The sequence below is a fragment of the Camelus bactrianus genome, chromosome 19, assembly GCF_048773025.1.
Source record: "Camelus bactrianus isolate YW-2024 breed Bactrian camel chromosome 19, ASM4877302v1, whole genome shotgun sequence".
Taxonomy (NCBI): Eukaryota; Metazoa; Chordata; class Mammalia; order Artiodactyla; family Camelidae; genus Camelus; species Camelus bactrianus.
Window position 1 is genome coordinate 11,004,303 of NC_133557.1, and position 26,957 is coordinate 11,031,259.

Here is a 26,957-nt window from a genome sequence, read left to right on the forward strand (position 1 = left end):
GTGTCTCTGAGGTGGGTCCTATTTCAAAGCTCCTATCAATTTTTTTTAAATCCAATTTCCCATTTTTATATAAAGTCATTGTAAAACCAATTTTTTTGGCTACTAAGGTGGAGAATTTGTAACTGGATCCCGCCTTCTAGGCGGAGTCACACTGGCCCAAGGAGGGATCTCATTGGCTGAGGCAGGCCACGTGCCGCACAGCCCCGGCAGCCGGCGCCCCGCCCCTTGGGCACCTCAGCCGTCGATCAAGTATCGGGCTCCGCCCCCAGCTCGCGGCTTAGTCCCTCTCTATAAAAGGAGCCGGCGGGCAATGACGAGCCTCTACGTCGGCGCGTAGCCGGGTGGGGTGCGTGTGAGGTCATCGCGCGGGCGGCGGGCGGGGTCGGGCGGTTTGAACGAGACGAAGACGGAACCGGAGCCGGTTAGGGGCAGCGGACGCCGTCCAGCCGAGAGCTGGTGAGCCGGCCAGCGGGCACGGGGCGGCGGCCAGGGGGCGGCCGGGCGGGCCTCGGGCTGGGCAGGCGCCGGCGGGCCGTGCAGGCACTGCGGGCGGTGGCCGGGCCGCTCCTCACGGCCGTGCGGTTCGGCCGGGTGGGGGAAGGGCGGTGCCGTGACCCGGCGCGCGCGGGCTGGGCTGGGGGCGCGCGCTCCGCTCTGCCGTGGGGGCGGGGCCTCTGGCCGGAAGTGGGGGCTGCCCCTCGGCGGCGTGGGGGCTTATGGGCCGCGGCCGAGTTGTGGAACCCAGATATTGGTGGCAGGAGGTTCTTGGGTGGCCGGGCCGGGTAGAGGGCATGTGTGTGGTTAAGGGGGGTCCTGCTGGGAGCCCTGAGGACCCCCACTGTAAGAGGCCGGTGTCGCCTGATGGTTAAAAGAGTTAGGGTTTCGGGTTCAAACCTGGAGTCCCTGCTGTGCGGCCTTGGGCAGGTGCTTTAACTTCTCTGGGCCTCAATTTCCTTATGTGTAAAACGGAGGACAAAGATAGTACTACATACAGAAAGCTCTTGTCGCGATGCATAGCAAAAAGCACGCCAACTCAATGGAGTCCTTCCTTCATCAGGTGTTTGTGTAGGGCCCACTAGGTGCTGGGCACTGTGCTAAGCGCAGGCTGTACATCTGGGAGCAGGCAGGCAAAGGCTTACTCTCCAGGAGTCTGCGTTATGGTGGAGAGACAGGAAATAAGAAAATACGTGGAAGAGATAATTTCATATGGTTACTAGGAAGACAATATAACCGGGTGACAGGAACAATGCTTTTTCAGTACCAGCTTCACAGTTGGCCTGGGCAGCTGCAGGGCAGAGTTTGGCCTCTATCCCATTTTTGGACATGAGGATCCTGAAGACCATTGAAGAAAGGTACACCAGGCCTGCCAGCCACCTCTAATGGGGTATCTCTGAGAGTAGTAACGATAGTAGCAGGTAATTAGGCACTTGCTATGTGCCAGGCATTGTGTTAAGTGCTTGATGTGGCATTGTGTTATTTAATATCACATTGTCTCTAGGAGATACTATCTTCATTTAGCTAATTAGGGGACTGAGACTCTGGGAGGTAATTTGCTTTATGCTGTCCAGCAAGTGGCTGAACCCATGTCTGACTCTTGAGACCAGGCTCTTAACTTCTGCATTACGCTGCCTCCCTGAGTTTCAGTCTAGAGAACGTATTTCATCTAATGTGCCCTTTGTCGTGGTGTGTCACAGTGTGTAGAGGTTTCTGGCACATAGGGATGCTTAGGACATGCTGTGCTTTTCACTGAAGTGTTTTCACTTAGAGTCTCACCACTGCCTTGTGCAGAAGATATTGTTCACCTTTTACAGGTGAGTTGTTTGTGATCCAGGAAGGTGAAGTATCTAGGGTCACATTGCCTTTTGTTTTTTCTTTTTCTGGTGGCACTTTCCTCCTGCTCTTTCCATAGGGCTCAATGTGGTGCCTTGGACGTAAATAGTTGCTCATCAGCCAGCAGTGAATCAGAATGGGTTTGGGAGCTTGCTAGAAGAACTGCAGAGGGAAGAGAGATACCTGGAGAAGCTAGGGGAAGCTTTTTCAAGGCTATTTAAACCTGGATCAAGGAACCTTTGGTGGGGGTGGGGGTGTGAGGTTTGCGTGGTGGTTCTGGGGTCTTCCACTGAGGCCAAGCAGTGGAATCCTCGTGGAGGAGGAGTGAGCTGTCGCTAGCTGTAGCTGAGGCTCTGAGAACTGGGCTCTGTTTTGACTGTATGGAAGAGCTAATTAAGTGGTTGAGTCAGTGGATGTTTATTGCACATCCACAGGGTGCCTAACCCCATGTATTTAGTGGTTGCAGAGTTTGCAGAGCACATGGGACCAGGTATTAATGTACTGCTAATGAAAGAGTTTTAAATTATATGATGATGAAAGGCCACTAACGTTTTCTGAGCTGGGGTGTGGTCAGGAGACACACGTGGCTTAACCAGCTGCTTACATTTTATGGCAGCAGGACACACACAATACCCGATGTATGTATGAATGTTGCCAAAATAGATTACAAGTGCTCAGTCTGGGTCTGTGGTTTTTATTTGGATGTGTCTCTCCTTGGTACCTGATAATAGCATTTTGCACCCAGTGTGCAATTCATTTATTCTTTCATTCAGGGATTTTGAACAGGGGAGACACTTGATCTGATTTGTGATTCAGAATATTCTCCCTGCTGCTGTGAAAACAGATTGAGACAGAGACTAATTTGATGGCTGTTGCAGAGAATGGGGTGAGAGATGGTGGCGGCAGGTCTCCGCACTGTTTTTGACAATGGAGTTGGGAGAATGAGTGGGACAGGGTCCCTCCCTTCCCTGGACCTTGCTTGTTTAATGCGAAACCCAAGCTTAAAATTCTCAGCTCTTTGCATAGAGCAAATTGCCTGCCTGTCCAGGTCTCATCTGGGAATGATTCAGAAATGAAGAGATAATGACAATTGCAGAGGTTTGAATGAAGTACTGTAGGAACATAGGGATTAATTTCCCAGAGGAGTCAGGAGCTAAATTGTGTTGGCTCCTTGTATAACATGGTTTTATCATCTGAGTTTAATGTAAGAGTGTTGATACTTTGCTTTCTGAAAAAAGTTTATATTTGACACTGTCCTGCCAATCTGAAAACAAGTAGCATTTATTGAGCCCGCAGTGTGTAAGGCACTATGCCAAGTGCTGTGGGGGGACGGTGAATGTGGGGCTGGAGGGCACAGACCTGATAAGTCATTTATCTCTCCAGACCTCAGTCATCTGTGTTCATAAAAAGGGATTGAATGGGTAGATATCTGTCTTTAGCAGCCCTCACTTTCTGCAGCCATGTGACTCGGGAGGCAGAGGCTTGCAGGAGATAGGTGGGAGGACTAGCTAGTCACTGGAGGAGAGAAGTAAGAGAGCATGGGGTCCCATGGTGGTACCACTTTAGCTCTGAGTTTTTTCCCCCATTGGTAATACTGATGTTACAAGAAGTGAGGAAAATTACGTGTCAAGATTTACTGAAATTTAGTGTTTTATAGTCATGTATCTTCATGGTAATTGCCCAGGGATTTCATTTAGCTCTGGATAAACCTGCCCTTATCTCATATTGCCTGAGTCTTCCCTTCCCACTGTCTGTTCTCTGCCAGCAGTCAGGGTGATCTTTTTCAAACTTCGGTGAGAGTGTGATTCTGCCCCACTTAAATCCCCACAACAGTGGGGATTTACAGTTAAAGAAGGTCTGAACTTCTTGCCATGGCCTGCAGGGTTGTAATGTGATCTGGCTTCTTTGCTTCTTTTCTCACTTCTTTTGCTGCTCTCCCTCCTGCTCACTGGGCTGTAGCCACCCTTCTTCCAGATCTCCGCGTGGCTGCTTCCTTCTGATTCTTAAGCTCAAATGTTAACTTGGAGAGGCTTTTCCTGACCACATTTCCCTCCACCCCCATTGCCTGAATGGCCGATATGAAATGACATTTATGTATTTGGTCAGTGTTGAAGTTGCACTACTAGATAGTGCGCTCCCTGCCGACAGACAGCTTGTCTCTCCTTACTTGTTTCCTGCTCCCTAGAGCAGTGCTTCATAAATATTTTAGCTTATTATGTTTCTGTGTATTGTTTGGAATTTGGAAGCCTGGCAGAAAGGTGAGGGGCAGCCTTTTCTAGGGGAGAGAAAAGAATGTGGATGGTGGGGTTGGGTGGACTTGGCACTGGTTCTCAAGGCTTTTGTGTTGAGCCTCTCTTTCCTCATCTGTAAAATGAGGAGAATGTAGTGAGCCTCACAATGAATTGTTGGGTTAAGTGATAAATGTCTGGGAAGCTTCTGGTGCTTAGTAGGCCCGCAGCTGCTCTCCTGTCTTCAGGAGGCTCAACAGAGAATTGGTTACCAAGGGCTCTTCATTGTGAGGTCATTTGCCACCACCTTTGTGGTACTTAGGTTGTTGAAAAGCTTATTTTCTTTTTGATTATAAAAATAGACATAATCTTTAAAGAAAATTTGGAACCTTTATAGTGGAAACTGTAAAGAGAAATTAATAAAAGCCCACCATCTGAAGAAAACTGATGTAAACATTTTGATATGTTAATAGATAAACTTCGATTGACATTTTCTAAGCCGAGAATATTCTTGTGCATCAGCCTCCCTTCATAAAGCACTTTATCATCCCTTTACTTAGTGTCTCTTGTAGCTTAAAATTTTATACCAATCACATTAAGATGGGGCCTGAATTTAAGGCTGGCTGGTGTTGGGCAGTTCATTTCAGGTCATGTTTATGCATGGAAATCCAAGCTCATGGTTGGAATCTGAGTGTCTCTGATTTGGCCTGTTGGGGAGGAAGGTGAGGCTCCCATAGATCTGTTATGAGTGGCTTCAGGAGACATTGGTTCTTTCTTGCTACCTAATAATGTGAGCCTTTCTCATTTCTTCACATGCTGTAGAAGATGGCAGTGAACGTGTACTCAACGTCGGTCACCAGCGATAACCTAAGTCGACATGACATGCTGGCCTGGATCAATGAGTCTTTGCAGTTGAATCTGACAAAGATCGAACAGTTGTGCTCAGGTAAGAGAAATCCAGTAGACCCCTTTTCCAGGAGAGACTGCAGGTCCTTCATGGATGCACAGGCCTGTATCTGCAAAAGCCACAGACAGGTTTGGGTTTGATGTTAGAGCTGCCCCATTTCTTTCAGCCCTGCCCTGGTTCCACTTCTGAAAAGACCGCCTGTCCACTGTCTGGCTGTAGAGGCTGCATTCTGAGGCCTGCAGCTTAGCTCCAGCTTCTCTGTCTGCCCTCTTGCTCATCCAAATTTGAAATGCTTTATTTGAGAGAATAATTGTAATTGTTCTAGTTCTGTATTAGTTTATCAGTGGCTTTTCTTACTCCCAAGTAGCACAGGACCAAAGTTAGGCAAGTTGTACCATTTCACCCACAATTTTAGTGAACTACTACTTAATAAGAATCTGGCAGAGGTAATGATTTAAAACAATTATACTAATTGTATAACTTTTAGAAAACTAGAGAAGAAAATAAAAAATGCCACTAGTTTCATTATTCAGAGAAAGCCACTATTTGGATATTTTCTTTCACTTTTCTGTGCACAGATATATTTGTATATATTCCAGCTTTTTTCACTTTACGTTATATTGTGGATATTCTCTAGTGTCCTCCACTATCTTGGAAATACTTCTGTGTAATGGCTGTATACTATTTCTTTCTGTGGATATGGTGGAGTTATTTAATATCTTGCCAGTTTTTGGACATCTAGGTTATTTCTAACTTTTCCATTGTGAATAATGGCTAGGTGTGGTATCCTTTACCATAAATTTTATCTCTATTTCCCAGTGATTCCTAGGGATGGAATTACTAGATCAAAGGGTATAAACTTTAGGCTCTAGGTAATTATTTTTCAAAAAAGTGTTGTCAATTTCTACTTCCTCCAAAGAGTTCCTGTCTCAACCTTTTGTGAGGTCTGCTGACTGCCCCTGACTGTCCTGACATAAAAAGAATGTAACATGTAGAGTTATCCAAACTGGATTTGCCGTAGACAGGAGGTGAGGTCAAGAATATACCAGAAGAAGGGTGACCTGTATATCCTGGTGCTACTTAAATTCTTGTTTTTTGGATAGAGAATTAGAACCTTCAGCTTCTCCTAGTAATTAGAACAACAGTCATTTAATTGAACTTGTGTGCCAAGCGTATGTAAATACTTTTCAAGTATTTCTTCATTTTATTATCACTATACCTCTGCATGGTAGGGATATTTATTAACCTCATTTTACAATGAGGAGACAGGCTTAGAGAAACTGAGTAGCAAGTACAGAGTTATATGATCAAGAACAGATTTGAGGCTCGAAGTATTGTTCAATCAAGAGCTCACGTTCTTCAATCCCTGTAGCTTGCTCTCTAAACTTTTCTTTTACCAACTAGTGCCATTTGGATTGACTTAAATTATTGCTTTCATTTATATGAAAATTTTTTTAAATTCAGCTTTTGTACTTCCTTATTTTATAGCTGGGGCTTAGTCTTGGTCTTAGTTTCATTTGCTTGACTTCTTATTTCCGCTGTGAGATTGAATCTCAGTTTTATAGATAGTCAGAGAGAGGCCTGATGTGGAGTTGTACAGTGAGACAGTGGTGCCCAAGAGTCATACTTATTAAACATCAGTTACTTTGTTAGTCGTAGGCACTGGTTATTAGCCTTAAATCTCTGCTGCTTTCCCCCTGCTTTTTGTTAATTTCCTCAGTTTCATCACCACGTCCGCATTTGTTCAAGGTTTTTAAAGCAATGTTTGCCGCATGATTAATGACTAATGTGGGGATGAGGTCACCTTAGTTTTCATTGGAGCCAGCTTTCTCACCAGCAATTTCTCCCTAAAATTTACCTCTTTCTATAAATATACTCCAAAGTGTATTTTACTTAGTTAATTCGGAAATGAGATCTCTTTTCATGTGTAAATAAGGTGTACATGTGCTGATCTGGCTCCAGATTTATCTCATTGGGGCAGAGCCTGTCATTGATAGTCAGGACTGGGCACGAAGAGGCTTCATTGCATGGCCCACACACTTTTTGCTATATACATACTATATCTTTTTAAAAGAATCATTTGAAGAGCTAAACAGATGTAAATTACATATAATGAATTATAATGATACTGTCTCATTAAAAATTTGTGAAGATTTTTAACTTTGCTTGCTACCTGCATTTTTGTTGTCCTAGATAAAGTACTTTTCCCCAGTAAAAAGTGGCAAGTGCAGAACATTTTGATTTGTAAACAAACGTTCATTCATTGCTAGTTCTCGTATGTGCTGTGTAGGACTTTTCTCAGAATACGCAGAATGTTGCACTGTGTTTCACATTGGTGTTTAGAAAATGGGGTCTTGGCTTCCAGTATGAGACCACACTGGATGAGCTACAGACATTGTCCCTGCAGAAGATCTGCTGCCAGGGGATTGGAGTCAGAGTGAGACTCCGCAGATCCTTCAGTTGACTGAGGCCCAAGGAGAATCCCAGTAGCCTTTAACACTAGTGCCTGTTCCGTCTTGATCTTCCCTCTGATGAGCAGAGGGTCACGCAGACCGAATTCTCTACTAAACACAAGCTCTGAAAGGGGTGAATAGGTTTTTTCCCTTGAGAGGGCAAAACTCTGAGGTGCTACACTATTAATGTGCTGGCTGCCTGTGAAATGGCTGTTTGTCAGCATTGTGGGCTCGCTGCCCCTAACAGTGAAATGAGCCTTTGCTTGGCTCTTGTAGTGAGATAAGGTGAGGGTAGCTTTCAGTGATAGAGTTGGCTGGTTGTTTCAAGATTTCATTACATTCTCTAGTCTCTCGTTCTGAAAGAGTTAGTCATCAAGTATTTTGGAAAGAAAGAGAGTGGTTCTGATGAGGGATTGCTTGTGTCAAAGGGGGGATGCTGGTTGCTTTCTGGTCCCTCTGCACTTTTCCATGGGCCTAGCACGGTGCTCTGAACGTGTGGAGTGGCCCTCACTGAATGTTCCTGGGTCCCCCTTGACTTCTTGTCTTCTCCCCTCCAGCCTGGTCTCCTTCATAGTTCCTATGCTGTACAGAAAGGAGAGGTGTTCAGATGCTCGCAGGCCAATGCTAGATTTCCTTTTCCCTCTGCTTATTGTGCGGCCCCGCCAGCCCTCGAGCGTGAATAAAACAATTTGTCAGTTTTGCTCCCAGAGCCACTCTGAGAGTGTGACACCTCTGACTTTGTTTTTCTCCTCATGTTGGCTCCCTTTTCCAGACACTGTATTTTGGGCCGTGATTCCACCATTCTTCCAGTGTCACAGGCCTGAGAAGCATCTTTTGAGGCTATTCACAAAGTTCTATGTCTTCTGCAGGATCTTCTGCAGGATCTAGCTCCTTAGTTTGCAGGTTGCTGCCACAGTGGCCTCCTAACCGGGCCCTAGGTTCCCTCCAGGGCCCTCACACCCACTACTCTCATTTTACCAAGATAGTCTGCAGCCTTTAGAAAAAACCTTTTTTTTTTTTTTTTTTTGAGTAGCTCCTCTGCTGAAGTATCGCTTAAATTTTTTTGCCTAACTCTTCAAGCACCTCCTTGATTTTTCTTTGCATTAATTAAAGCAAAACAAAAGACAAGAAACTTATTTCCTTCTGATTATAAGTAGTTATGTCTTTGTTATAGAAATATATTAAGAAGAAAATCATAATCTTCTGTGTTGTCACAAGTTAGTGATAGTTATTGTTATCTCTTTTAGCTGTATTCCCCCCCCCCAATTCTGGTTTTATTTTTTGAGCTCTTATCATAGACCAGGCACTCTCCAAAATGCTTTACTTATATGTTACTTATTTATGTATAATCTGGAAGGTAAGGACTGTCATCCCCTTTTATAAACTGAGATAGAAAGGTTAAACAGCTTGTCCAAGGTTACTCATCTTAGCTGTACTTTGTATTTTCCATAAGTTCAAAACATAATTGACATACTATAGTCACACTATTTTTTGACTAACTTAAGGTCTCAAAGTGGTTTAAAATTTAAAAGAAACAAAGAGATAAACAGTGAAAAGTAAACCCATCTGCTAGCCACCCAGTTCCCCCACCCAGAAGTAACCAGTGTTATCAGCTGGGTGGCCTCCAGAGAGATTCTGTGTGTACAAGCAGAAATATCCATCTGTCCATATTTTGTGTGTGTGTCTTCTCTTCCCCCCTTTTACACAAGTGCTAGTGTGTATATTCTGGAGAGTGTGCCATATTTTTATAGCAGGTGCCACTCTGCTTTCTTTTATGGCTGTGTAGTACCATGATTTCCTTGGATGAGTCCCCTATTGATGGGCATTTAGTTTGTTTCTAGTCTATTGCTATTGCAGACTGTTGCAGTAAGTAACAAATACAAGCACACATGTGTTGTACAGTTTTGTTTTCTGCTTTTAACATTAAAATTGGATTAATGTTTGCATGTTAAAATATCTGGAGGCTGACTTTTAATGTCTGCGTTAATGACACCTCACAGCTTTCTGTTTCCAAATTTTATTCATTCTTTAAAATGACTCACACCTCACCTACTCTGATGCCTGAACACTCTAACATTTAATAGTCAGTATGTTTCCTGTGTGTTAAAACTTTGAGAGTTCTTAATCTGGAGTTTTCTGATAGGAGGGCATCTATTCTGTGTAGAATGTTGATTCAGCTTTCAACTAATTCTCCAAGGGACCCTTGACCCGAAAGGGTTGAGAGCCAGTGCACTCTAGATACGACAGGGGCTGCGTGGTGCCCTTCTGTGTGCTCGCACCGGTCCCGGTAGGGATGGGCTGAGGCAGTCCGTGGAGACTTGCTAGTTGATGCCTTGACGCAGCTGGTACTGCCCTGAGTCTGTCTGCAGCTTCCAGCCACAAAGGGCATGGCCAATACACCTGCCACAGGCCACTGGGACAGCGGCCATCTACGAGGGGTCCTCTTCTAGCCCTGCTTACATTGCCAGCCTTTGTTACTAAGGCAGAGACTGGAAGGAAGGCCCTTTTTAACCTGTTCTGTACCCACTTAGGACATTTATAGGTCAGGAACTTTTGAGCCCTTTTGTGAAAAAGCAGCTGACAGACTTTTTTCTTTTAAGCATTTACCTTTTTTTTGTTATCTGATTATAAAAGTAATATTCATTGTAGCACATAATTAATATTTTAAAAAGAAATGGCCACTATTCAGTCATATTTGATATATAAAACAATAACTTCATATGGTTTAATATGAATCTTTTCTATGTATATATATTAAGATGGGTATTTTTACATATACAAAGACATTTTATAGATATGTTTTTGTGGATTTTTTTCTTTTAATAATAAATCTTGGTCTTTTCCCCAGAAAGTAAAAAAATACACATATGTTGAATGCTTGCATAATATTCTCTCAGGTGATGGTGTGTGAATTTATGTAATCGATTGCTCCTACTGTTGGACATGTAAGTTGTTTCCATTTTTTACTCCTTTGAATAAAGTTATGATAGAGGTTTCATGTGTAAATCTTTGCCCTATTTTTAAAAATTTTCCTTAGGCTGGATCCCCATGTGTTTATTAGATGTTTACATTTTCGTGTGTGAATTGTCCAGTTAATTTGTCTGTTTTTAGTTGAGGTCTCAGTGTTTACACACACACACACACACACACACACACACACACACACACACACACACACACACACACACACACACACACACACACACACACACACACACACACACACACACACACACACTCTTTTCAGTCAGTTAGAGTGTATCAGCATGGCATATCTTTTTTCCCCCAATCTGGGAAATGCTTCTTTATTCCACTGTAGGCTGTTCAAGATGGTGTGTAATGATACAGAAAAGAGCAGTGGACAGGGAGTCAGGATACTTGGGGTCTGGTTCTAAGCTTGCTGTCTGGCCTCTGTGGTCTTGGGCCACAGTTTTTGGTCCTCAGGTTTTAAATTTATAATAGCTCTAAGGGATCTTCTAGCTGTAAAATAAAAACTGAAAGTTTTTCAAGCAGATATTTTCTGAGTTAGATGACTGCTGCTTTTAAATGGTTTTGAATGGAAAGTCCCATGAAAGGCTTGAGAATACTGTGCATTTAATAAATGCACATTGTTTTGCTGTTCCAGAAAAAATACCTTCCATGTGTAAAGCAGTGCTGTGGATATAGATGCTTAATAGGTTCTCTTCTGTGTGTGTGTCTTTTAAGTTGAGTTGTGTGTATCAGGATCCAAAGCTAAATCTGTACAGTGCAATTGGTAAATTATGACTTTTAAATCTCTTTTAAAATATAATAGTCATCACTCGTCACACTATTAGTTTGTTAAAGAGACCTCTGGAATTTAGGGAGCTATTAGTTCTCCATTTAAAAAACATAAATATTGCTAATTTGGTGCCTGGTATATAGAATTCCCACAGTATATTTTTATTGGTTGAGTAAATAAATCAGACACTGAAGAATCAGGCTTTCACTTTCTGATGCGCCTTTCTAGTAAGAATGTCACTCTGGTCATTGAAGTGCTTCTGCTTTCTTTGCATCTTTGTAAAAATAATGATAATGGCACTTTTTTCTAATGCTGGAACTGGTAGGGAGCCAGTTTGGCCTGATGTAAAAATAAGTTGAATATGCATATTATGGCAGCCTTGTTCTGCAGAACACCTATTGCTTAGTTGCTGGGTTTCTTGCCTCCTTTCCTGAAAGGGCAGTAAGTGCACATGAATCCTGCCCTGTATTAGGAGAGTGCAGTTTGGTGGGCATTAGAGAAATAACATGCCTGGAAATTTTAAGTGCCAAGAAAACACTTTTTGGGGGTGGCGATGGATAAAAATGGACACGTGGAGGAAGGAGTGAAATTGGGGAACAAATGGAATGAAATATATGCAGTAATTTCTTATAATGACCTTTAAAATGAAAAAAATTTAAGACACAAAAATGTCTTCTATTCAACTTTGTTTATAAAATGATAGGTTAAGTTTATTTAGAGATGGGAAACAGATATCATAGAAAAAAACATTTTTTTAACCTAGGTCAGAGGAAGGATCTTTGAAATAGTGGGGAAATCCCTCCTCCTGCCAGCATTCATTTTTCTTTGTAGTTGTTTTATTGTCATGCTGGTTTCTTATAAAGAAAAGTTTTAAAATTTCATAGAAACATTCCTTTTTCTCGTCATAGCATTCCAGGTTGCAAGTGTGTTGTAGAACTTACCAGGTAAAACCATAGTCTTGTTAGTTAAAAAATTGACTTTGGGAAAAAAAAAATTGACTGAAGTCATGTGATAATGAAGCGTTTGGGTTTTGTGTTTCCACTTTACAGCTTTTAAAATTGTATATGGATTAAATGAGTTTGAGTAAATTTTCACCCTGCTTTGTTAGTAGCTACTGCATTTAGTGACCTAGTGTGTATTTTCTTCTTTTGTTGTTGTTCCTTCAGGGGCTGCCTATTGTCAGTTTATGGACATGCTGTTCCCCGGCTCTATTGCCTTGAAGAAAGTGAAATTCCAAGCTAAGCTAGAACACGAATACATCCAGAACTTCAAAATACTACAAGCAGGTTTTAAGAGGATGGGTGTTGACAAAGTAAGTAAATTTTATTCTTTCATTTAGGTTGTTTCTTAACTAGTGATAATTACTGGGAGGGAGGGCATAGCTCAAGTGGTATAGAGTATGCTTAGCATGCTTGATATCCTGGGTTCAATCCCCAGTACCTCCTCTAAAAACAAATAAATCTAACTACCCCTCCACAAAAAAACTAAGGAATTAAGAAAGGCTTACCTGGATGGATGGTCACCCTAACTACATGGAATAATTTAGTCTTTGATCAATATTGTTTTTAATGTATCTCATAAATATTATTTTTAAGTGTTAATAAGCAAAATTCTATGAAACTCTTGTGAAAATTATTTTAAGAACAATATGTGAAATACTAATTTATATGCCAATAAAAAAAAAACTAGTGATAATTACTGAGGATACAGATGCTGGCCCATTACTTTGGACATTTTCTTCTTTTCTCAATTTATATAGTTATCTTTTCTCCAGTTAACAGAATTTACTGGGAGCAAAGTTTCCCTCTGCTCTCCTACCCCCTTGCTGTCTTCCTTCTTCATTTTGAAGTTGGTAACTTTGTGAAGAATTAACCTGTAAATCTACCTGTAAATTTTTTTTTTAATTACTGTTTAGTCTATTAATCTGACATCTGACTCCTTTAATCTCTGGATTTACTTCTGTAAAGCATACCATATGGTAGAATAAGTAGTTCTAACAGACAAGATTCTAGAAATACTTGATTTTTATAGCAAGATACAAAGAAGATTGCTGGTGGGTGCTAGGAATTTCCCACTTGCCCCCAAGCTTATTTGAAGGTATCAAAGACACAGTCCACCAGGTTTCATTAGGACAAATATCCCTGATTTAGGAGATAATAGATTATTGCAGAATTATGCAGTTATTCCCCACCCCCATTAGAAGGGCCTATCCTTTTTTTTTTCTTTTTTTTTTTTTAGGGCTTATCCTTTAAAAAGCCATTTTGGGGGGGTAAACTTTTTTAAGTAAAGCTTGTAATCACCCCCTAGTTAGCTACTGTATGCTGTATCTGGTTTCTACGTACCGTGAAGTCAGTCTTTTTATTTTAGTTTTGTCTGTGTGCAGTATATAAAATAGGCATTTGTACTGTAAGAATATCATTTGGTTACCAGGCATAATTTTAACTAGGTGTAGTTTATTATATAGAATAATTTTTTCTTTCATGGCATTTATTTTTTTTGTATAAGGAAAATTTCTGAAGTATATAAAAATAGAGGGAAAGGTGCAATGATCCCCCATGTACCTCAGCGATTATCAACTCAAGGCCAGTTTTATTTCATTTATACCTCTACCCCACCCCCTGTTCTCATGGATTATTTTGAAATGAGTTCCAGATGTAACATTTTATTTGTAAATGTTTTGGTGTCATACAAAGAAGTTTTTAAAAATTTATTTGCTCAGAAAGGTGATACAGTTCAGATTATTATGTATATTCTTTTTTTTTTAAATAAAAGTATCATTGCAACTGGAATCCTTTGAGAATTAGAAGATAGTTGAGTTGGACTGCAGTCCAACCATTTGAAGTAATACCTGATAGCACAGTATTCTTCTATAATAAAAAAAAAACGTAGAGGGTCTTTTAAAGTATGTTTTAATAGGATTGGAATTACTTGAAAAACATACCATTTTGTGGAAGTCTATCCCAGGACTGATTCTGTACCTTGACCTACTTTAAGATAATTTTATTTTAAAACACATCTCATAGACACCTGTGGTTAGTTTGTGCTATGGATTTCATACTCTGACAGGCACTGTGGCCATGCAACTTACACGGGAGATTTACTCTTTACAGTGGAATGACATGTCTAAGGATGTGTTTGGATATGTGACTTATATATGATACTTGCTTTTTTGCATTTCTGATTTCTTCTGATGGATTTGGAGGGTGTTTGGCAGGTGTAAGTTCTCTGTGGAGGAAACTGAATGAAACTTGCTCTACAAACTTCTGGGGGCTTACTGAGCACTTAGTCTTGCCTCTAAAAAAAATTTTTTTTTCTCCTTTTGGCAGAGCTTTGAACTGATTTGATGATTGGATATGTTTGATACTTGCCAAAAACCTCTTGCTTTGGGCTCAACAATCTTGATGTTTCTCTGCAGATAATTCCTGTGGACAAATTAGTAAAAGGAAAGTTTCAGGACAATTTTGAATTCGTTCAGTGGTTCAAGAAGTTTTTTGATGCAAACTATGATGGAAAAGATTATGACCCTGTAGCTGCCAGACAAGGTCAAGAAACTGTGGTGGCCCCCTCCCTTGTTGCTCCAGCTCTGAACAAACCGAAGAAACCTCTCAGCTCTAGCAGTGCAGGTAAAAAAAACCACACACACACACAAACACCATTTCCAAGTAATAATACTCCAGATATTCATTCATTGATTCATACATTCAATATTCAACCAGAATTTTTGGGGTAGCTATAGGCTTAGGGAGCTTAAAGAGCATAAACCCAGTCATGTGGCGGGAGCATGGATTATGGCATCAGGGCCCTGTGTTTGTTCTTAGATCTCTGGAGCCCTGTGTAATCCATTTCACCTCTTCTCCACTGTTTCCTCTGTAAAATGGGAATTTCAATACTTGCCCCAGAGGGTTGTTCTTAAGACTTGAATGAGTTATTGTACATGATTTTGCCAACACTCTGTATGGAATAGAAATCCCTTGGGTTAGCTCATATTAAAGAGATCTTTAGTTTGAACACAAGGGCGTTTCACAGAGCCCTAGGATAGGAAGTTACAACCAGACCTGAACTCCCAGGAACCGCAGAACTTTCTAGGTCTCTTGAGGATTGCTCTTGGCTCTCTGCATCATTGTTCCGTCTGCAGGTCAGCTTCCTGTGCTTACCGCTTCCCTGCCCTCCCTCGAACTTCAGCTGCTTAGTGGTGTTGGCTTGCTGTGATACCAGCAGAATCTGGGAGGCAAGGGGAGGGTGTTGCTACAGACCTTCTCTAAAAGGTCTTGGCCTGGTAGGTTTCCCAAGGTGTGTTTGCAGTACTGTACTTACAGAACATATGTATACTTCGGAACAGGGTAGGTGTTCGTTAGTTGCTAATTTCTTCTTTCCAGAAGGTTTCAAGAACATTAGTTAGAGCCACATAGTACCCTGAGAGAGACTAATCTACCTGGTAGGTAGAGAGGGACATTGAGTACTTTTTAATTTTAATGACTTTATTATGCTATGATTCACTTACCATACAATTCACCCATTTAAAGTACACAACTGAATGGTTTTTAGTATATTCTCAGTGTGTTCAGCTATCACCATAATCAATTTTAGAACATTTTCACTACCCTAAAAAAGAAACGTCATATGTTCCTGATAACTGTCACTTCCTATTTTCCCCTGACTCTCCTCCTTCGTCACTAGCCCTACGCAGCTGCTGATCCACTCTCTGTCTATGGAGTTACCTATTCTGAATATGTTATATAAATGGGATTCTAGAATATGTAATGTTTTGTGTCTGGCTTCTTTAATTTAGTGTAGTATTTTCAAGGTTGATCCATGTTGTAGCATATGTCAGTACTTTATTCCTTTGTATGGCTAAATAATATTCCATTGTATGACTGTAGCATGATTTATTCATCAGCTGATGATCATTTGGGTTGTTTCCATTTTTTAGCTCTTCTGAGCAATGCTGCTGTGACTATTTGTATACAAGTTTCTTTCTGTGGGCATATGTTCTCATTTCTCTTGGATTCAAGAGTAGGTACTCTTGGGAAAAAAAAAAGAGTAGGTACTCTTGGAGCAGAATTCTTGGGTCATGTGGTAATTCTGTGTTTAACCTTCTGCCAAACTACCTGACTCTTGTTCAGAGTGGCTGAACCATTTTACATGCCCATCAGCAGAGTATATGAGGGTTCAGATTTCTTCATATATTGAGTATTTTTATTCTTTAGCTTGTTAGAATGGGGAAGTGTGTAGATAATCCTGTGCAAATTTCAGGTGCTGCCGACAGGCATGTGGAGACTTGCATTATGCATTTAGTCCTCAGGGTAAACATATACTAGAGATCCTCTAGGGAAAATGCCTGTTACTATGGGTGAAAGGCATTATGGTTATTGGGCAGTTTGGGGTGACAGGACGATCAAATATTTCTAAGCCTGGCATAACATACAAGCTTTACAAAATAATTGCTGAATGAATGAATAAAACCATGAAATTTACCTTAAGATAGATTGTTCTTGATTATTCTTATTTTAACTTGTAGATAGGTTGACCCCTTTACCTCTTTTTCCTTGTCTTTTCTTTTGCCCATTCTTACTGAGAGAAGCCTATAAATCCTTGTCACTGTGCTGCTTTTCTCTCCTAACCCTTCTAAACACCCTCTGAAAGTTAAGCAAGATACGGGTTTTGAAGTCAGTAGTGGTCAGAGCAGTCTCTACCCCCGCCTCTTCCCAATCCAAGGAGCCCGAGGTTCTGAGTTCGGAGGCACCTTACTTTCCAGATGGGGAATCGTGGGCACCCTGCAACAGCTGGGACTGTGAGCTCCTGGCGTGAAGTTTTCCTTTGCTGCGTAAAGCTGCCCTGTTTGTGAATTTGGTTGGAGCTGCATTAAGGAAGATCATCCAAATGTGCCCGAATGACTTTGCCTCTTTCAGATGATAGTCCTGTTCACCCCAGTGGAAAAAAGACCACACAGAAGGACTTAGTCCCAGCACGAAAGATCGTGACTAAAATTGGTACTTATCTGTGCTACCAGGATGAAAAACCACTTTGGGCAAACACGAGGGTGCTGTTTTGCATGCTGGGCTCTCTACGTTGGGTCCCCTCACATAGCTGTGGAGGGCAGTTGATCACAGCTTCCTCTTGTTGTCTGGTGGGTTCTTTTTTGTCATGAAATTTTTCCTCTTAAAAAACTACGTCTGCTCCTCTTAGCTCCCCAGAGGCCCATTGCAACACACAGAACTACTGCAACCCCTAAGGCTGGCCCGGGTGTGGTGCGGAAGAACCCCGGTGTGGGGAATGGGGATGACGAAGCAGCCGAATTGATGCAGCAGGTAGGCACTTCCTGTGTTCAAGACAGGAGGCATTAGGGGGGAAAGGGCTCTTGCTGCCCTGACCAGGGGAGGCTTGTCCGTGTTCTTGTTGAAAGACCTGCCTTGTCTGTGTAGAAAAGCAGTCCTCATGACGTGTGTGAGCACTTCGGGTGCTGTGTGGGGACTGTGAGCGTGGAGGTGGGGGACGGTATCAGGCATTTCTGAAATCTGTTAGTGTGACAGAAACCAGTGTCTGTTTGGAAACCCGTCCATACAATAGAACCCTGTTAAAAGTCTCTGGAACGCTGTCAGGGTTCTGTGGGATTTGGAGAATGTCTATTGAATTTTGGCTCTGGCAAAAGATAAAGGAGAGATAACTTTCTAAATAATAATTTGAAAAAGATTCCGCAGTCTGTCTCTGCTGAAGTCTGGGCTCACTAGAGAATTAAGTTGAGAATGGAAGTGGTATGAAAACTTGTTGCTTTTGTGCTTAATAGGTCAGTGATTTGAAATGTCTTCCTTGGGATTAGTTAAATATCCTGAAGGTACTTGGTAGAGTCTCTGTGAATCAGAACAAATTTTAAAACTTTTAGACATTTTCTCACTAATTCTTATAGTTGTTTCATTTGTTCCATTGCTTTTGGATGATTTTGTTGATTAATTCCAGTTTTAAAATCAAGAATGCTCTGTGATTCCTGTGAGTTTGGGATTGAAGCTTTTTACTTTCCTAAAAGCCAAGTCCTAAAGCCCAGGGGAAATGGCCTCACTTTAATCCAGAACCTCTTGTGACCCAGACCATAATCCTAGGAAATCAGGACATAAAAGCCTGCCCAAAGATCACATTTGGTTTTTTTCATTCTTTGATTTGTGTGTGCCCCATGGTCATAGGTGCCTCTGGAGTATGGAGATGACTGGGTCACCACCCCCATGGTTTGGTTGCCTCGTGCACCCTCTAGGCACTGGCACCATAAGTACAGAAGTCCTGGAGAGTAAGGAGACTTCTGTGACTGTTGGTTCCAGGCATGGGTAACAACACAAAGCAGTCTCAGGGAAAAACGGGGAAGAGTTGTTCATGGCCAGACATGGTGACCAGCACAGGGTTGGCCTTATGCTCTCCGGGAGATGATGCAGCGGCTTCTGTGGGACCCGCTGCTCAGCTGGGTCCTCTGTGAGGGAATGCCACCTTCGGGTTGTGTGGATTTGGGGATGGTTCTGGTGCTCCCACTTCTACTTGGGGCAAGGCAGTTAACCTCTCTGAGTGCACTGCTGCGTGTGCAGTGGGGCTCATACTTTGATCATGAGCTGATGTTGTGTCAGGTGCCTTAAAGTGTGGGATAAATGGGGTAAATGGCAGTGGGTGAAAGACAGTTGTGGTTACTATGGTTCTTGTCTGTGGTCTTGATAGACTGACATGGTTTCTAACATGAGTTTTAAAAGTTCACAGGAATCAGATTTTTTTGGTGAAATGAACAGATGTTAATAGCAAAAACAAAACATTTTTAGAGTGTGCACGCCATTGCTCTCCTAAGCACTTTGCTTTTGCGGCAGCCCTGTGAAGTGTTACAGAGAAGGACAGTGCGGCTCAGAGAGGTTAAATAGCCTGACCTGGGGTTTGGACCCAGGTCACAGCTAGCTTGTCCAGCCCTGCCTTGGAATTAATTTGTTTGGCTTGCAAAGAGTTTTTATTTTTATTATTATTATTTTTTAATATGAAGGATTTTAGGTTCTCTCCAGGTTGCCGAAGTCCTGCGCACACCCTGTTCCTGAATCCCATGGTCATTTACATGATCTTTCTAACCCTGAAAGTATTTGAAGTGATGGCCCTTGATGAAGTTGTGGAGGTCTGGAGGACACAACCGATGTGGAAAATAGAGCCACGTGGGCTTGGTAGGCTAAGAGAAGAGCAGTGTATTCTACACAAGTTATGTTGTGGTGGTCATAGCATTAGGAGAACTGCAGTGATTCCACATTCTTAAGTTGTCCTGGAGAAATTTACTTCTGGTTGATTTTAGTCTTAAGTAGTGCTGTTCAACAGAAATAGAATGCAAACCAGAATGTGAGGCACATGTATAAATTAAAATTTTCTAGTAGCCACATTGGAAAAAGTAAAAAGAAACAGATTAAACTAATTCTAATAACACATTATTCAATATATCTAAAATACTAGTGTTCTGACATGTGATCAGTACAAATAATTGTCAGATGTTTTACATTTGACCACTGTACTAAATCTTTGAAATCCAATGTGTATTTAATGTTTATAGGCTGTCTCAATTGCACTGGCCACATTTCAAGGGCTCAGGAAGCCTTGTGTAGTTCATAGCTACCATATTGGCCAGTGGAAGTTTGAAGTGTTTTCCTTGGGCTTCTCAGGTTATAGCTATTACTTCACTGTAAGGCATGGCTCTAAGAGTGACATTGATTGCTAGCTATAGATTTTTAGTAACCTTATAAATAGAGGAGTACCAGGTGAAAGCTGGTGACTTAGTGTATGGTTATTGTTTTTTTGGAGTCACAGTTACTGAGTGGTGTCAGGGAGAACTGCTGCTTTGGCCTTGGTGGGGCCTGGAGGGCTGGGTTCTGGTGCCCTTGACGACTGGTAGGCCAGAGAAGGTTTCAGTGAGTTTGTGAGGGAGGCACTAGTGGAACATGCGTGTACAGGTGGATTCCAAGGTAGCGTGCCTCAGTAAGGCTTTTGACTTCCTTTTCCTTCTTTCCTTTTCATGTGATTAGAAGGCCTCTTCCTTGGCCCTTGGATCTTGGAGTTGAAGATCCAAGGCAGTTTCCGCTTGGCGGGGTTAGTCACCTCTTGCCCTTTTATCCCCTTCGTACTCCACTTTGAGAGTAACTGATAGTTTAAGGAGAGGTGACAAGCAGCAGTAAGAGCAGGGGTGGGGAGAATGGGGGCAGATGGATGGTTTCGTTTTGCTCGGTACTAGGTAATGATAGTACTTTATTGAAACTTTCAGTTATTTTTAAAAGTGATTTCTGTGACTGCGAAAGGAAAAGTGAAAGGTATCTGGAACCTTGATTCTGGTTTGGTCTGTTCAGGCCTTTGATGATGAACATTGAAGTTAAGTCTTTGACAAAATGGTCCTGGTGGCTCTAGTCACCTGCTTCTCATCTCTGGATGCTTCTTGACTGCAGGTTATGAAGGGGCGCTTCCTTCCACCCTGGATGGGGCTTTGGTTGGGTCTCGCTTCTTTGTCGGCTGTGGGGAAGCCGGCTAAGCTGTTTGCTTCAGTTTCTGCAACTAGAAGTTCAGGTGGACTAGATTTCGGTGGTGCCTTCTGGCTCTCAGAATTCCCTGCTATCCAAATTGTTCTTAGTGGCTGCACCTGTGATTTCCTGGCTCACCTTTCAGGAGTGTGCCTGGTTCCTATTCCCTCACCTTTCCGTGTGGCCCCAGCCTATAAGGCCTGTGAGGATTTTGTGCTACACCATATGCCATATAATTTGCATTTAGTGAAAATTAAATTGAATTCGCATGTCAGAGATTTGAATATACTGGAATGAAGATGCACTGTGCTTAACATACACAAAGGACCGTGAGGGTTGTCGGGACTTTTACTACTCTTGTCTGGATGAAGTCCTGGCCCGAGCACTGAGATTTATTTCTTCCTTGCCCCTTTGTGGAAATTAGAGGCCCTCCGTGGGAGCCTGCAGCATATGTGGTGAGCTGAGAAGATGCTCAAAGAGGCTAGAATGGAATGTAGTGGGATCTGCTCCCTGCCTTTGCCGTCTTCTCTCCCTTTTGAGACTCTCTTGGGGTAGATGGTGGTGCAAGAACTCTCTCTGCAGAGGATACTTTTCTTTTGAGTCATGGATCACCCCCACCCCAACATATTGGGGAGAGAAAGAACCATTGAGTTTTCCAAGCCCAGGTCCCCCTCAGTCCTAGCTGTCTTTGGGCTAGTGTTAGTCATCCTTATAGTCATCCTTAGCTAGTCTTCCCCTCCTAACTCGCCACTTCTACCCCGCTGCCTCGGACCAGACCCTCTCTTACTATTGATCTCAACTTGGAAAGAGCTGGACTTGATTGAGCAGTGCCTTGGTAAGGACTCAGTAGATGATTGTTGGCCACCCTGCTGGGCTGGGTGGATTCTGCTTCTGTATTTGTCTCAGGCTCCCATGAGTTTCTCTCCTTGATCTTGTCTTAGTCCTTGAGAAGTTATGCATGTTTCATGGTGTAGTTTGATCTTTCCTGGGAATTGTTATAGTCAAGGTGGCCATGAACAAGCCAATGCTCCTTATCTGGAGCTGAGGAAAATTGACATTAAAGTGAAGTGGGATTTTGTCCATGTTAGAGAGTTTGGTGAAAGATCACATCTCATTTTGGGTTGGAAGTTTGTGTGATATATTACTGGTGTGTGAATGCCAGATGTTTCACCCTTTCTAATGTCTTGTGCAGGTCAACGTGTTGAAACTTACCGTCGAAGACCTGGAGAAGGAGAGAGATTTCTACTTCGGAAAGCTAAGGAACATTGAATTGATTTGCCAGGAGAACGAAGGGGAAAACAACCCTGTATTGCAGAGGATTGTGGACATTCTCTATGCCACAGACGTACGTATTGACCTGAGGATACTTTCTTGCCATTTTGCCATCTAAGAGAAAATACATTTTATTTGGTTGCTTTTGCCAGACTCAGTGCTGATGCTTGTTGTGTTACAGCATAGCATTCATCAAAAGACTTCATCTTTGACCCTCAAAGTCAGCCAGAGGGCACCTCTGCCCAGTTTCAGCCTCTGCCTTGAGGTCTCTGAGCATAGGACACTGAGGTGGCTGGCTTGCCCTACTTCTGTAGTTTGTGGCCACTAATAGATCAAGAATGCCACAGAATGCTTTTAGCCCTTCCATCCCCACTCCGCCCCCTTCAGCTTGGACCCCTCAGCCAGAGATGCTGCCTCCTTTTGAACAGAGCCCCAGGCGTGCCCTGGAGAACCAGGCACATGGTCCCTATTTGATGTCTGCTGCCCACAGCTGTCACCTTTACTCCTCCCACCCAGGAGTGTGCCTGGTTCCTATTCCCCCTTTGTGGTCATGTTTCTTGGGATCCATGTACATTACACAGCTGAATCTGCTGATACTAATTATGCTGTGTTAACTGAACAGGGAAAACTGATTTTCCCTAGATTTAGGATTTGGTATCTTGCTGTGTCCACTGTTCAGTGGCTGTAATTGATAATTCTTCTGCGTGCCTAGCAAGGTCTGTAGGAGCAAACTACAGTGTACATCTAAGTGTTTCGTAGTATGTGGCAGGATATAGATGAAAGGTAACATGTTAATAACTGCTGTTATTAACACTGTCCTCTAAACGTATCAAGTGAATTTGGGGGGATTAAGACAGATGACTGAAAACTTGATAATTTGTTCAAATAAATCCTTATTTCGAGCTTGCTCTGTGCCAGATAATGAAAGCAAAGATGCTAAAGATATAGGGGTCCTTGTTCTAGTCTGAGTATTGTTTTAGTGGAGTCATCTAAAGTAAATTCAGCCATAGAGATTTAGTTAAAAAAAAATAAGATGGTGGTTAAAGGGGAAAGTCTGAATTTTTATGGTAATATAGCCATTAGTACACGCCAGATGCGGTGGAGTGAGGGTGAAGTGGGAGCCATACATGTTTTCCCATGCCTCTAATGTTGGGTCAGTCTTGGGGCTGTTATGGGTGCTGTGGGGGTTTTGGGTAAACAAAACCCTCACAACACCTGCAATAGCATGCGTGGTTCCGAAGTGGGAAAGTACATAAAGGAAGGCTGCTGTGTGAGCAGTTTATCGAGAGGAGGTGGTGTGGTACTGTTATGGTGATGTCAGGTATTTTTGGGGGTAAATTTTCTTAAACAGCTTTATTGAAGTTCATTTGACAGAGTGAACTGCACATATTTAAGTACAACTTGGTATGTGGAATCATCACCGTAATTAAGACAGTGTACATACACATCCATCACCCTCAAAAGTTTGAGGGTAAATTTGTGCTCAGTTTATGCCTTCTGTGAGATGTGAGTCCACTGACTAATAAAATAGCAGTCACTTGGTCTTGTGCCATTAAATGCCAAGTGTGTGGTAGAGACAGGAAGAACCGTTGACTTTGAGAGGTTTTAAATATGAGGAAAGTGAACCCACAGTAGAAATCGATCCTTCCTTCAGTGTTGAGTAACAGCTTTCCCCTCTCATTTTCCCATTTTAGGAAGGCTTCGTGATACCTGATGAGGGGGGCCCACAGGAGGAACAGGAAGAGTATTAACAGCCTGGACCAGCTGAGCAACATCCGAATTCTTCACTCCAAATCATGTGCTTAACTGTAAAATACTCCCTTTTATTATTCTTAGAGGACTCACTGGTTTCTTTTCATAAGCAAAAAAGTACCTCTTCTTAAAGTGCACTTTGCAGAAGTTTCACTCCTTTTCCAATAGGTTTGAGTTAGGAGCTTTTACCTTGTAGCAGAGCAGTATTAACATCTAGTTGGTTTACCTAGGGGACAAAGAGGCTGACCATGGGCTCACTGTGTGGATGCTGGTAACACTGATTGCTGGAGAAGGTGTTTTTATGTAATACACTGAGGAGGAGACCTCTAATAGAGAATTGTAAAGACTGATTTGAATTTTAAACTAATGTGAAATCTTGGCAGAGAACGTTTTAATAAATAAATGCCTTAAGAGTATTTAAAATATGCTTCCATATTTCAAAATATAAAATGTAACGTGACAGGTGATTATGTGTTTGACATTGTGTCTGGGAAGGAAGGGCCAGAACCTGGAATCTTTGAAACCTGCAGTTCACAGCCCTTGTGGGGCTGCTCTGATCCTCATAGGCCCAGACCTTGGCCCAAAAGGAAAGTTTAAAAAGTTACTCTGTAAAGCCATTTAGTGTCCTTGACCAATTGCATCTCTGCTAAGAAGCAAGAGGCATTGTTGCCTGGATGAATAGAGTGTGTGTTTCAGCCCTGAGAAGTTTGAGTGGAAGAGCTTGATTTTCATTGCGCATTTCTCTGGTGACTTTTCCAATTATCTCTGCAATTTCTATGTATTGTGTTTTTTTGGAAATGAGGTGCGTCTAGTTTTTAAACCTAACAACTACTTTTGGGGACTTGCCCACATCTCTGGGATTTGAATGGGGGTTGTGTCCCGTTTTACTGTCTTTTAAGTTTACATTTAACGTGTTTCTCTTCTCTGCTCCCCTTGCCCACTGGGGACTCCTCTTTGGCTCCTTAAAGTTTGCTGCTTAGAGTGGAAGTTCAGCAGGCAGGTGATCATGCTGCAAGGTCTATCTGGACCTCTGGCAAAGACAGTGATCAGTGAAGGCCATCGCTACCTTGGGATCTGCAAGGCTGGGTGTTTTTGGTACCTGCTGTCCACAGCCCTCCACTGTTATTGGAATACTTTGCCAGTGCACTAATCTCTTTGGAGATAAAAACGTTAGCGTGTTACTAAATGTTAATTTTCTTTTGCAGAAAATACAGTACCATGTCTGAATTAATTATTAATATTTAAAATATTTCATTCCTTAACTCTCCCTCATTTGCTTTGCCCACAGCCTGTTCAGTTCCTTTGTTTGGCAGAATTCTGCAAAATGTGTGTCACCCACTACTGAGATTGTTCAGCCCCTGATGTATTTGTATTGATTTGTTTCTGGTGGTAGCTTGTCCTAAAATGTGTGTAGAAAGCAGGTATTTTATGATAAATTGTTGTGTAGTGCATGCTCTGTGTGGAATTCAGAGGAAAACCTAGATTCAGTAATTAACAATGCCAAAAAATGCAAGTAACTAGCCATTGTTCAAATAACAGTGGTGCTATTTCTCTTTTGTGGCCTTTTAGACTTTTGTTGCCCTAAAATTCCATTTTATTGGGAACCCATTTTCCACCTGGTCTTTCTTGACAGGGTTTTTTTCTACTTTAAACAGTTTCTAAATAAAATTCTGTATTTCAAGAGTATCATGTCTTCTGAAATTTGTCTTGCCCTGGGTATATTCTTTAGGTTCAAATGATAAGGTACCCATGCTTCTTAAATTAGGGCTGATCTTTTGAAATCCTTCACTAGTTTTTCAAATGTGCTTGTTTCTAAGCCTGTTTCTTTTTTCTCCATTCTTCACAGTACATTTCTCAGCCTCCTGCTGTTTCACACTCTCATATTACTGTGAGAGATCTTTCAGAAGTCCATTGCTTGGCCTAGCTTCCATGAAACCTTTTCAGGCTGTTTCCTCCTGAGAAATACAGCAGGACAGAGCTTGGTGGATACAATGGGGCAATACTTTTTTTTTCCCTGAAAGTATGTTTCAAAGGCAATCAACACAATCCATCTATAACGTAACATAAAAATGTCACCATTTCTTCTTTCCGTTTGAAATTCTATGCTATAAAAAATGAATTCAAAAGGAGATGTGCAGAAGGTAGTTACCCACCACAATTACGGATGCTTTGTAAACCCAACTTGATAATTTTGGCTCGGGTTATATCCATATTACTTCCTTAGAAGTTAACAGTGTAATACCTTCCTGAAATGTTATGCACCTCAGAAGGAATTGGAGATGGTATGTGTTGGTAATCTACAAGAATCTGCCTCCAGGAGTCCCTGGAGTTATATTGTTGGGTAATGTCAACTGAGAATTTACCTTGGAAAGAGTGAAGCTGATACTGCATGTACCTCTGACCTAAGTCCTTTGGCCTGTCTCTTTAGGCTGAGGCACATAAAGTCTTTTAATGTGACCTATTCAGGTTGGGTCACTGGTGCAGTTAATTTGAATAAGCTGCTTGGTTTGCTTGGCAAGGTCTGTGTGGCATGCAGGATAGGTAAACAGATCCGTTCTCTGACTGGAGTTGGATTTAGAATTCACTCATGCTGGGTGGTTCTCAAACTGATGGGCTTCAGAATCTTTGACATAATGTATTTCTTGACTGACATAACATATTTCTAAAGTCCAGTCCCAGAAATTCTGAGTCAGATTAGAAGTCTGCATTTTACTGTGAACCTCAGATGACCTGGGCTTGATGTCCTCAGACCTGTACTTTAGCCTCACATTTATGCCTGCAAGTTCAAGCCTAATTCTGGCAAGGGGAACATCAGATTGGAGTCCTTGTAGGCCCCTCCTAGCTTTGTAACTTTTGAGCTAACTGATCTCTTTTCTTATTCTGACCTGCAAAATGGGGATGATCATGTTATTGGCTGTAGTGCCTCCTCACTGGGTGCTTATTGAGATCAGAATGAGCTGATAAACAGAAAAGGTGACCACAGTGTTAGAAAGCCCCCATGGGTTCTTCAGATCCAGCCTGAAATTCTGTTTATAGGTCAGAAGAGTTTAGGACAATTCCTAAGATAGGTTTTGAGTATTTTGTAAAATAAGTAACAGGTTCTCTTAATGTTTCTTTTTCAGCTTTGGAGGCATTGATGAGTCCAGCTTCTTTCATTTTCAGACTCTGATTTTCATCCTGGTTTTCCCCAAGTGAAATCAGTCTAAACACATCTTCCACCATTTTCTCTTAGTTGGAGATTCATTCAGT

General features: G+C 42.0%; 1 protein-coding gene across 1 annotated transcript; it reads left to right on the top strand.

Annotated features, from left to right (window-relative positions):
• The first annotated feature begins 304 nt into the window (after window positions 1-304).
• On the top strand, window positions 305-25,394 carry MAPRE1 (microtubule associated protein RP/EB family member 1). Its single transcript, XM_074347134.1, has 7 exons — window positions 305-456; window positions 4,881-5,004; window positions 12,345-12,490; window positions 14,594-14,801; window positions 17,365-17,486; window positions 21,877-22,029; window positions 23,651-25,394. The coding sequence occupies exons 2-7, from the start codon at window positions 4,884-4,886 to the stop codon at window positions 23,705-23,707; spliced, it is 807 nt and encodes a 268-aa protein (XP_074203235.1). The 5' UTR covers window positions 305-456; window positions 4,881-4,883; the 3' UTR covers window positions 23,708-25,394.
• Window positions 25,395-26,957: the final 1,563 nt, after the last annotated feature.

Bases quoted from the DNA above. Each gene is read 5' to 3' on its own strand.
- MAPRE1 (XM_074347134.1), top strand. From the start codon at position 4,884: ATGGCAGTGAACGTGTACTCAACGTCGGTCACCAGCGATAACCTAAGT. The intron at 17,487-21,876 runs GTAGGCACTTCC...TGTCTTGTGCAG, and splicing joins CAGCCGAATTGATGCAGCAG to GTCAACGTGTTGAAACTTAC. The intron at 22,030-23,650 runs GTACGTATTGAC...TTCCCATTTTAG, and splicing joins ACATTCTCTATGCCACAGAC to GAAGGCTTCGTGATACCTGA.